Source organism: Hipposideros armiger, unplaced genomic scaffold (assembly GCF_001890085.2).
Source record: "Hipposideros armiger isolate ML-2016 unplaced genomic scaffold, ASM189008v1 scaffold_313, whole genome shotgun sequence".
Lineage (NCBI taxonomy): Eukaryota > Metazoa > Chordata > Mammalia > Chiroptera > Hipposideridae > Hipposideros > Hipposideros armiger.
Window position 1 is genome coordinate 1,201,288 of NW_017731663.1, and position 12,215 is coordinate 1,213,502.

At 42.6% G+C, this 12,215-nt stretch overlaps 1 protein-coding gene across 8 annotated transcripts in view; it reads right to left on the bottom strand.

Annotated features, from left to right (window-relative positions):
• Nucleotides 1–359: 359 nt before the first annotated feature.
• ETS1 (ETS proto-oncogene 1, transcription factor) overlaps nucleotides 360–12,215 on the bottom strand; it is a 137,420-nt gene continuing 125,564 nt past the window's right edge. For all 8 annotated transcript variants that reach the window (XM_019660182.1, XM_019660187.1, XM_019660183.1 and 5 more), the window contains 2 exons: nucleotides 5,053–5,171; nucleotides 360–4,121 (listed from right to left, as the gene is read on the bottom strand). In XM_019660182.1, the coding sequence (XP_019515727.1) occupies nucleotides 3,906–4,121; nucleotides 5,053–5,171 (335 nt within the window). In that variant the 3' untranslated portion in view covers nucleotides 360–3,905. The remainder of the gene's footprint in view (nucleotides 4,122–5,052; nucleotides 5,172–12,215) is intronic.

Genomic DNA, 12,215 nt, shown 5'->3' on the forward strand with positions numbered 1-12,215 from the left:
TTCTCTGTTAATATCAGGAAACTTACCTACTTGAAATTAGATGTTTACCTGCTACGTCACTGATTTTTTTTTTCATGTGGCTCTTAGTCCTTCAGACAAGAAGAAAATGAGGTGTGATAAGGCAAGGGACATTCCACAAAGGATGACACCACATACTCAGTAGTCGGGGTGTGACATCATGCTTTCTCATATTCTTATTGTAGTTCTCAATTTATTGGGAAATCTTTATCTGAAGGGGTCCAGAGCTAGTGAGATCAGCAAGACGGAGTTACAATCCTTCCTGTGCTTGTCTGGTTGGTGAAGTTTTCCCACTTTCACACATGAACCACACAGGAAAAAATGGAGCCAAACCCACACCATTATGAATGAATTTCTTTGTTTTTAATTTCACACGGTTTAAAATACAATATGAAATCAGGCTACAGTATATAAAAAACTCTCCAGCAAAATGATGTGCCAGCATCAGCTACTAAAATAAACAAACAACAACTCCTGCATAAGAAATTTTTTTTTTGCATTTAAAAAAAAAACACATAGACATCTACATCGCTACATCTCTAAGCTACCTCAGTTCTGATTTTTAAAAAGCACCTGCTTTTCCTTTTTTTTTTTCATCTTGCTTTTAGATTTTCAGCTTTTTAAAAAATATAAATTATATGAAAATACAAGTTGGAAAATAGTCAAACACAATATAATATCTTTTTAACCACTATATTTCTCAGCTTAAAAAAAAGTATTCTTAAAAAAGTTCAATAACTGAGGCAGTATTCCTGATAGAGATAATTTCATTTTAATATATATATTTTATATATGTATATGTATACATATATTTACGGTTCCTTGAAAGTTCTTTGGAATGTAGATAAGAGTTCAACACATTTATATAGACCCCAACAGAGAAAGCAGCATGCACAGCATGACTAGAAAAGAGAAGGTGTCATTTCCACCATGAAGATTAGGCAGGTTAATGCTCTAAAACCCAGAGTGTTCATCTCCAAAGTGAGGAAAAGCACATCTGATCTTGGAATGCTACCTCCAATCCCCATCACCACAAAACCAAGGCTCTGTGTAGGGAAGTCCCCAACCCCTGAATGGAGAAAGGAACCAAAGTGACTCTGAACCCTACAGCCAAAACTGATGTGGGTTAAGGCATCTCCAGGAAAATAAGGGTTTCCCCCAGCTAAACCAGATTTGCCCATCCTTCCTCTGAAGCTAACATGTGTTTTTAAAAAGTATAAATGCAACAATTCTGCTACATTTCCAGTGTATAAACCACCCACCATTCTTCCCGGGATGGTCTCTGGCCGTTGGACAGGATAAAAAGCATCTGGCCAGATCAACAAAGCTGTCTTATCTAATAAACTATCTATAAATACTGAAAACGATGGACCTAGAGAAAAAAGCATCTGAGCGAACAAGCGGGTTGAGGAGCACGATGATGCACTTTCTTATATCTTATCTGCTACAGAATTATTGCAGGAGTTAGACACACTCACACAAGAGGAGTTTTCAGAAAGCTGGATGAGTTGAGAAAGTGATCTTATGCCTGGTTGCAAACAGCAAGCCATGACTGATGCCCAGCCTTGGTTCTAGTCTCGCTCATTAGGGAAATGTGAAAAGACTTACCTAGATAACCCAGGTATTATCTCAGCTGCAGTTTTGCATGTCTGCAAATACACACACACACACACACACACACACACACACACACACACCTTTGCCAGTGCCCAACAAAGATCACATAATCTAAGAAAAAACAATGTAGTCCAACAGTTCCGCCTAACACTCCCTGAGCAGTTCCTAAAATATTTCGAGAGCTTCATTAAGGCACCTGCATTTGGAAGAAGATCAAAATACACAACTGGGCTAATTCTGCCTTTGCTTTCCAAGTGGACTCTCCGATTTATCAGTATGAGGAAACTCATGAATCACAGAGCTAAGTTCCTGATAATTAGGGTCTACAACAAAAGGACCTGGGAGTGAACAATCCACTTTCTTGAAGATATGCTATACAGAAGGTTGTTAGTACTTTCCGTTTCTCAGCTAGAGCCCAAGAAAGGCTAGCCCTGAGAAGCCCATCTGAAATGTTTCTTCACCTCTCTCACTGAAGTCTGTAAAGCCGTCCCACTGTTGTTGTCTTTTGTTAACTGGGGATCTATAGAGTAGGGGGATTTTGACTGGAACTTTTCCTCACAAGTTAGGTGTTGGTTCCCCCAACCCAAACCTCCATTTTTAGATTACCCTGCACGACTTCATCGTGGACTAAGTTTGCAGTTAAACTATAGGGGAACTAAAAATATATTCAAATCTCATGGACCACCCTAGTTTCTTCATTCAAGCTCCTTGTCTTACGTTTTTCCTTTGCCTTCAAGTCATTCCTCTCTTCTGCAATTACTAGCCTTCATTCACTTGTGCCACGATAATAGACCCAAGCACAAGGTCCTAATAGCGGCTATACTATTCACTTTGCATGCACAGTCTCTCACCTCACATCCGACTCAACTAGCAGTTCTTCAAAGGAAAGCCTTGCAATTCTCCTCCCAAAGTCAGCCAAGTCACGTTGTATTTGTATGCTCCCTTAATTTCCATTGCTCCTAAAACCCAGTGAGTCTAAATGGCTTTATCAGACACTTTTCAACTCATGTCATGTCTGCAGTTACTCTTGCCCTCACCAATCAGAAAGCTGTACATGTCTCTACTGAATAACAGGGAAGGGGAGAAGCAAAAACTGTGGGCTGCTAGGAAATAAGACACAAAGGAGAAAGTGTAGAGTGTTAGTCAGGGACAACATGCATTCAGGACTTATATCTTAAGACCTGAGGGATAATGCCCATGCACACAGCATTTATTCCAAGTCCTATGTTATAGGTATAGAACCAGGAAAGAACCAAGTCAATTTTCCTGCTTTGATCTTCTTTCCATGACTTCACCAGTGCTCCTACATTTGCTGTGGTCCAAAACCAGGGCTGCAAAATACATTCAGTTCAAAGACTTAACGCTTCTTAGCTCAACATTAAGTCTAAACCCCAAGAATCCACAAATAAGTAGAGGGGTGTGATGATAAGTTTTTTAAATCATAGATGAAATTTACACACACAGTTCCCTTGTGCCCGAATCAGCATTATTTTTTCCTTCATATATAAGCCACATGAATTTGGGATTCCCCCATCTCAGTGACAGCACTTTGCATTTCCAGTGGGGTCTATATAAACTGTTTTCTTTCACTATGACAGAATCCTCAGCCGGCAAATAAAAACAAACTTGCATGATACTGCAATACTGAGACCACCTTAGAGCTTAAGACGATTTTTAAGAAAAAAAAATACTGGCACAAAATTTAATAAAATAAATTTTAACACAGAAACAGTTTTGGCCCCTCCCCACTGAAGTCCATCTTTGTTTTGAAAGTAGAGTAAAAGGTAAATTTTTTTACCGCCCCCCCCCCAAATGTTCTTCCCCATTTCCCTCTTTTTTGGCCTCCCAGACCTAAAACGGAAGCAAATGAATTGCCTTTCATCAGTCACATGACTCCTGATGTCTCAATTTCATTTGCTAATAGGTCCGTCACTCGAGACACAATTTTTCCTTGGATGGTTTTAAAAAACGACTGGACACTTGAGTCTCTTCCTCATTTAAGTCAGATTCTTCAAGCTTCTAAGAGGACCCTTCTCTCTGTCCTGAATATTTGCTCAAGAATTTCTTGTCCCACCCACCCCAACATTCTGGGCTATTTCCAACAACATACAATTGATTATAGCTGCAGCTTACTTAGCTCCCACCCCTGAATGTAAAAAATGAGTTCTGAAAAATTAAAAATAGAATAACAGTTAAAAATTAAGAGTCCAACCGACGTGGTTGTTCTTTGAAATGTTTCAGCAGAGTTTCCCTAGCCCCTTTGGTGTCCATCACTCATCAGCATCGGGCTTGACGTCCAGCATGGCATGGAGTTCCTCAGGCGTGTATCCCAGGAGGCTCTGCAGGTCACACACGAAGCGGTACACATAGCGTTTACCCGCTGTCTTGTGGATGATGTTTTTGTCATAATAGTAGCGAAGGCCGCGGCTCAGTTTCTCATAATTCATCTTAGGTTTGTTTTTCCTTTTTCCCCATCTCCTGGCCACCTGAAATTAAAAAAAGAAAAAAAGAAAAAAGAAAGGGGTAAAAATCTATAAAATAATCCAAATATACATGCTTATATGCCTATAACCATTCATGGTGACCCATGATGTTTAAGACAGAGACTCATGTATATAGAAGATGCTTTTCTGACCTATCTCTTCTGAATTCCCATCTTCAAAGGTTGGCAAAGATGGCAGTGAAGTTGATTCTTTAAGTTGATAAAAACACAGTGACCCTGAAACTTCTACATAGTGTAAAGTATCTGATATAGAAAAAAAAGAAAAGTGACACTACAGACTCTCCTTTCTCTTTATATTATAAGAGAATGTCCCTGCTTTGAAAACATGAAATCTCATGTGAGGAAGGAGAGGAGGACTAAGCTACAATCCTACCTGCCTTTCACCAACAGGAAGCAATTTTACTCTTCTGGGGTACCCTATCTTCTCACGTCTGCCTGAACAGAAGAGCGATGTTGTCCCTCTTATTTAGTATTTTTTGTTTTGTTTTTTTAAATCCTCACAATTGGGCATGGCACAGAACAACCATGCAATAAGCATTTGTTGGATAACAGAATGAATTAATGAATAAATTGTAACAATCTTCCAAGGCTTCTTGAATTGTCTGACTCCAGATTCACAGAGGCAGGGGAAGTGCTAAGAGAAAGCAACTCATATTTATGAAGGGCTCCTATCTGCTTGACATCTTATGTGTGTCATTTCAGTTAACTCTGGCAAACAAATGGGCATCACAGATATTTTTTCTATTTTTCAAATGATGAAACTGAGGCTCATAGAGGCTATGTAACCTGCTAGAGGTCACACAAGTAGCAAGTGGCAGAGCTAAGATTTGAATCCTAGAAAATATCACCACACTCACACAACCTCTTTCTAGAGTTCTCTCTAACAAAGTATTCTCAGGTCACTCCCATCTTACCTCATCTGGGTCAGAAAGCTTGAATTCCCAGCCATCTCCTGTCCAGCTGATAAAAGACTGACAGGATTTATCAGTGAGTAATTCCAGAAGAAACTGCCACAGCTGGATTGGTCCACTGCCTGGAAACAAAAGGCATTGTAAATCATTACACCAGATGCTCAGCATTCGGGGCAGCTAATCCCAAGATACAGTACTCCCTCCTTCCCTCTCAGTCCATCTAGCCAGGAGACAAGGAAAGCAACATAGAGTACAAGTATTGGAGGAGGTGCTATGAGCTCAAGCAGACTGAAAAGGTGAAGAAGTTCCTACACACACACACACAAAAAAAAAGCACTTCAGACAATATATCAAATTGCCTAATGTTGATTGGCTTAAGGTTCGGTCTACTTTTCTTGCTAAGCAAACTCCAGAAAGAATATACTGACTCTTTCCTCTGAATTATTCTAAGGTAGCATAATCTTTTGTGCCTTCAAAAACGAAGTCATTTTGCCTTAAGAAGTAATAAAGGTATTAACTAAGGAATGTCTTTGCCAGTTCTAATCAGAAGTCAAACTTCATAAGCACTCCTCTATATAGAGAGACTTGGGCCTCTGCTTTGCAAGTGAAAAGATCACTGTCCTAGGCTTATAAAATTAGCTGGGTCATTAATATTCCTCTCCCGTCCTCCTAAGACACTTATAGGCAAGCACCCAAACTAGGAAAGGAAAGCATCATGACTTGCCACCCAGGAAATCTTCAGAGGTCAGGTAAGGACTGTCTCAAATTCTTCATGGATTCAGTATATGCAAATTCACACACACACACACACACACACACACACACACACACACACACACACACTATTTTCTTCTCTTAGCCATCAACATTGCCAAGATCTTAGTTCTGGGAGGCCTGGCATACTCTGATAGTCAAGTTATCTTATGCTAACAGATTCACGCTACACAGGTTTTCCTTTCTACTCAGAAATGACAATTCTGCCAGTGATTCCTATCTGACTTATGGGTGTAGCCAGAGAGACAAATATGGGTTCAACAGTCCACGCTGTTTGTTGCATGCCTGCGCTGTGCCTTATAACACCATCTCAGAAGCCATCTGGACAGAGCAGGACTGGGAAAGATGCCGTCCATGTAGATGAAGGGGAGCCTTGGATATGCTAACGCATACAGGAAAATTTGCCTTTTTAAGCCTCTAATCATTAACCTGAGTTTCAAATTTGTCTGATTCAAAGTAAATTGAGATTCAACAGGAAATGAGCTTTAGGTTGGTTCCCTCTCAATCTGAAAATGAAGTATCCTCTACAATCTATCAGGGTAATCTCTTGTTCTATCTTATACTTCTACCAGGCATGTATACATATATCATATTGCTTACTCCTAAAATCCACTGCCCATTCCTCTATAGATAAAGCACAACAGTCTCACTGTCTCCATCCTATTGGTGTGAGAAAAGGTGCTCAGAAAAGTCATGTGACTTTGCTCCAGGACACAGTTAGAAAATGGTGGTTCTGCGTCTAGTATCCAGGTCTTCAGACTCCAAGCACAGGGCAACCTCAAAAGACACCTATGAGGAAATAGTGACTGGTGTGCATTGTCATCTGACAGCCAAGGAAGCGTTCCTTCAGTAACTGCTTCCTAGTGGTGGTTTCCAGCGCTCTTCCTCTGCACAACCCAAGCTAAATATGGAAAATGAAATATTGCTACCTCATCCTTCTAAGAATGCACCCTGAGCTCTTTAAAACCATCTTGCAAGAAATACCCTACACACGCTCTAGAATAAAATAATTCAACGAATGCCTGCAAAACAAATTAACACTTGCAAAACAGCCCTGAGAGCAACATTGGTTAAGCCTTATCCTCCTCTGTTCCCGCTCCTCCCCCCCATTAAAAAACCACTGGGTGTTTAGACACATCTGCAGGTTTCTTATAAGTTGAGTTAAAGTCACTAGCTACTACTCCCTGCCTGGGATCATGGGACTAAGCAAGACATTATATATGGGGACTCCATTGAGAAGCCACCCTGATGGGTAGAAGGAATAAGAAAACAAATCTCTATTAAGAAATGCTATGGAATTTCTGGTGGCAAAAGAAATAAAAAAAAAAGAAAAAGCAGCTGCAAGATCCCTTGTGACATAATAGATTTCCTGATGAAGTGCAAAATTACTGTACACCCAACAGGACCCCTGAGGAGTGACGCACAGAGAAAAATCAACTACCCCAAAATTATGTAAATGAACCCTGGAGTTGTGGTTCTCTTTTGAGTCAGGTTCACAGGCTGCAGACATAAGACAGAGAGGAGTTGCTTTAAGATCTCTGGCAGAGCAACATGCTCATGAGTGCTATGATTTATTGCACACCTACTATGCGCTAGACCCTGTGTTGATGCGCACACACTTCTCGTTTATTCCTCACAGTAACTCCATGGAGCAGATGTTATTTGCTCTTACCATTTCACAGCAGAGAACACTGGGAAGTGTACCACTGTCTGGTGCCCACTGGCCTTGGCCAAGGCCATTCCTATCAGAAGTGGAGTGTTTGTGACCAGATGGAAGTCAGGCAGCCTGACTCCCAATTTTTCAGCTCAATACTATATTGCCCCTAGACAAGACCAACCAGGAGTCTGGCATCTGAAGTGCCTGCCTGGTCACACTAATCCAAGGGATGAAAGGACCTGGCTTTTAAAAAAACATCTCCTCTTCATCACCTCTCCCAACAACCGCAGGACACTGGATGGCCAGAGGTGCTCCCAACCCTTTGACAGCTAGTGCCCTAGGTGTTCATCCGCACAGGTGACAATTCCAGCTCAATTAGTCAAGTGCCCTTTTAGTGGCTGTCAGGCTATGCCACTTCACTATTTCATTATTTCTCCCTCCCACTATTTTCCTTAAAACCTCTCTTATACTATTTATTTTAAAATCCCTTTGGGGGATAGGGGGCTCATGGTGCCATGTGGAGGCAAGGAAAAGAAAGATCAGGCTTCTACCCGGCAAGTCCCAGAGAGGAGGACCCAGGAGCACACACACCACCGTCTCTTGCCCTGGAGACCGGGCAGTCATACTTTAAAGAAGGGGACTTCAGTTCACGTCACTGAAACCAGCTCATAGAGGAAGGGGTCTCAGACAGAGTGATCGTTGTTTTTCCTGCCAGTGCCATTTTCCGAATTGAAATGTCCACGTCACGGGCTCCATCTGCCCTGCGCCAGCCTTTCTCTGTATATCTGACTCCTGAGGTCTGCGTATATGGTCGGAGGGCAGGGTGAGTCCCTGTCTGCAGGGGTTTCTTTTTTTTTTTGTCTTCTCATTGTGAGTTTACCTTTGTTCATAAAGAACATCACCCTGTGCAAATCGACAGCCGGGATCCCAGGCCCTAGAATACGGTGCTCTCTAACTCTTTTCTTTCAAAGCGAAGAGGGAGCCTAAATAGGAAAAGCAGATGCCTAAAGAAAGCACAGGTACTAGATGGGAAGGAACATCTCTGGTCAACGTCACAATAGGAAAGTCAAAACAGTGGTGATGTCAGCTCAAGTCTCCTTCCCCCAATTCTTGAAGAAAAATCCTGTGGTCCCACCCAGAGCTAAGAGGCACACAGCGCTCTGTTCTCAACCTGGGTTTTCTGAAAGGCGCCGTTTACCCTTGAGAAAGCCCATGTGCTTATACCAAATGAAAGGACTCTATGATTCCTCCAGGAGGGTCCTCCTAGGACCTTGGTGCTGACTCCTAAACTGCCTGTTGGTTGTGGGGAACAACAGAAACAGGAAGGACCTAGAATTCTTCTCACAGCAAGAATTCTGGTTCCAGGATGGGCTCCTTCCCTGGCTGGACTAGTGAAGCGTCTAACAGAGGAACCTGTTTCCACAACAATGTGTCACCCTCACGTCAGGTCTGGGAGAGGGATTCAGGGCCCCCTTGAAGCCCACAGCTTGGAGGTAGCTCTGGGGCGGGAATGCACTCTAATTACGTAGATCTACCAGCCACATCCAAGCCTAAGCCCATGGGAACATCATATGCCCCAGATTTCTAGAACACTGGACGAGGCTAGCATTCCCAGTTGGGGGAGAGGCTGTATTGCTCAGTGTAGGTCTGCCCCAATCCCCAGGGCTCCAAGGCTCCATCTCTTTCCCTTGCTCATATCCCAAAGTTATAAACAGATCCTAACGTTGGAAAGCCTTTTCCTCCATTCTCCCTGCACCTCCTCTCACGCCTGGGCCCAATCCCTTCCACCCACCCAACCGGACTGTGGTCACAGTGACCTTTGTCCCAGGGAGCAGAGAATGGTACTAAGAATAGTGCCAGTCATGGGAAAGGGGAGCTCACATACTAAATGTGACTCACAATGGTGTCCCTGTCTGGGGGCCCCAAGGCAGTCAACGGCGGCCTTCACCATGCTGCCCTGGGGTGTCACACATCAGGAATCCGGTGGCATCACTGGGAAACTATGCTTCTCAAGTCGAAGCTCTGAGCCACAGCAACAGAGGGGTCCCTGTTAGAATGAAGTCTCTCTCCCAAGAAGAGGTGGGGGAGGGTACCACACACATTCACACCCACCCAGCTCTCTGGGCCTCCACACCCCTGCAGTCAGCTGCCCCCACCTCCCTCACTGGCTGTGTAGCAAGGGGATTTCCTCTGACTGCTTTGTTCTTCTCAGCTTCTGGGTAAGAGGAAAATTCTTGGTATAACACTGACGATCCTGATTTGAAGAACTTGATACAACTTCAGAAGGAGAACTATCAGGTGGGTACCTGGAGGGCCAGCAGAGTAAATTTCATGAGTATTTTTCCCCCCAGAGGGGACACTCAAGGCACTTCAAATCCAAGGCTACAATCTCTCTCTTTTTTCTTTCAAGGCAAAGCTTCAAGGAAATTCCTACCCATTTTGGTTTTGTTTCAAGTCCCTTCCCCTTGTCTAGTAACTGGAAGGTCTGCCAATCTATCTCGATGAGGGTTGGTTACTAAAAATCCCCTGCTTTTTTGCTTCCTTATTATGAGTTTAACAAGTGGGCAACTTAAACATGTATATAGCAACAGGCTAGGACAAAATTTTAGTAAGGTGCTCTCTTGATAATAATCCTTTGTGGCAATTTGTCAGTACCTTTCCTCTCATTTTCTAGGTGCGGGGCTTGCCTGCCTGTGTCAAAGAACTCACTGCCTGTGAACTCAGGGTGGGGCTTCAGTGCTTCCTTTTCATTTCAACTGCACGTTCTCCTCAGTCCTTTGTGCCTTGGTGCGAGGCTCACACAGAACGGCTGACCTCCATACAGATGGAGGTCAGCTCAGGGCAGTCACTCTCACTGAGGTTTATTTACAAGACCAAACTGATGGTTTGCTCCATGTCTACCCTCCATCACTAGAAGATATGCTCCAAGGGTGGGGGCTATGTTCTTTCACTGCTGGAATCCAAAGCTTAGAAGAGTGGTCACCAACAAACACCAACCAACAAAAAGGTATTTGCTGTTAAATGACTCTAGTTATCAGCTCCCTGCGAGCATGGACTGTATCTTTCTGATCCCCTTTTTCTCAGGGCCGGGTATGGTATCTGCTCCCTGACAGGTGCTCAGTAAACATTTACTGAATTGTATTACTAAAAACAATCCTCCTCTGAAGAAAGGTGTAAGGATTTAAAAAGCTCCCCAAACTGCTTCTCTCTCTTCAACTATATTTGGGACCAAACAGTATGGGTGACTCCCAGGCTATGTTTCATCAACATGCTCCCCAAAATAAAAATGACCACACCTCCTGTCCTTTGGGGATTGATTTGCTACTTAGAGAAGCTATTCTCTTTAGCTTGACGCTAAAAGTCAAATCAAATACCTTAGTGTGGGCAGGACACCACGTTTATTTTAACCTATGAAACTCTCATGGTTGGTCACCCTTGCAACAGGGCTGACTCTGCCCTAATAGCACACATCTGCCAGGTGTTCCTAAAACAGACGAACGCGCCTGACTGGCCCCTCCCTTCCACCCAGGTGTCTCTACCCACAGCCAAACGATGATGGCAAAAACAGAACACTCAAATCCAGAAATGACCCATCTGTTCATAAGTGTATCTTTCTTTCATACTACTATAGGAGCCCCCCACCTCCCGGGGTGGAGTGGGTGACCCCAGAATCTAAGCTTCACCTCCTTTATGTTAACCCCCTTCTAAATTATCATTCACAAAAAATTCCAAAACCTCTCTATTTCCCTTAAGTCTTTATGAAATGCAGTTTAATGACACATTAAAGAGAAAACATCCTGACAGTTTTTTGCCTATAGACCAAACTCAACCTGAAGCTGCACAAGTGTTCTGCCTGAGAATGAAAAATTCAAGAGATAATATTGCTGGATTGTTTGACAACCAAAGCACTGGGAAGATTTTTAAAAGAAAACAATAGGGGCTGCTTGATATTTTGGCTTGGCTTTGTGCACCCATAGGTGCCTCTTCCTATCTCTTTTCAGTTATGCCCTACCTTTGCCCCTACCCTGATCCAATCTCATCTCATCTCCAACATGATCCATGTATGGTACATTCTATAACGAGCCACCAAGGCCTTGGTTTAATAAAATCACTGTTAAGTCAACATGTTCTATACCTATGTTCCTGTATCAATGGCTAGTAACCCAAGGGCAGCAACTGGGGATATAGGTTCTAATATTTCAACTCAGAATCACAAAAAACATTCTAACAGGTGACTGAAACACATAGTGATGGACGATACCTTCATGAACTTGCATTTATTTAAATGTTGAAATAGCCAGTACCTAACAATGGAAACAAGTTAGAAAACATCTCTCCAATCAATTAAAACCAGCCTTTGATATCAGCTGCATGTTGCTGACAGGTGAGACCAAAAGAAAGGAGAAAGCATTAAAAAAAATAATAAAGCATGTAAAGCAATGGAGGACTGATGACAGCAGACAATATCCTATAAAATTAAAATATGTATATGCCTGTGGGAAAGGCCAACACGGGGAGTCAAGGGTCCAGGGTTTTGATCCAAATTCCTCCCTGATTCACTGTGTGATCTCAGGCAACTCATTTCACCTCGCTGGGCTTCAGTTTTCCCATCCCTAAAATGCAAATAGTAACCCCTGCTCCTTCTTACTTTATAACAAATTGGGAACAATATAAAATACAACAATGAAACACCAGAAAAACATTTTTCAAAGCAGACTTTTCAAAGAAAGACAAG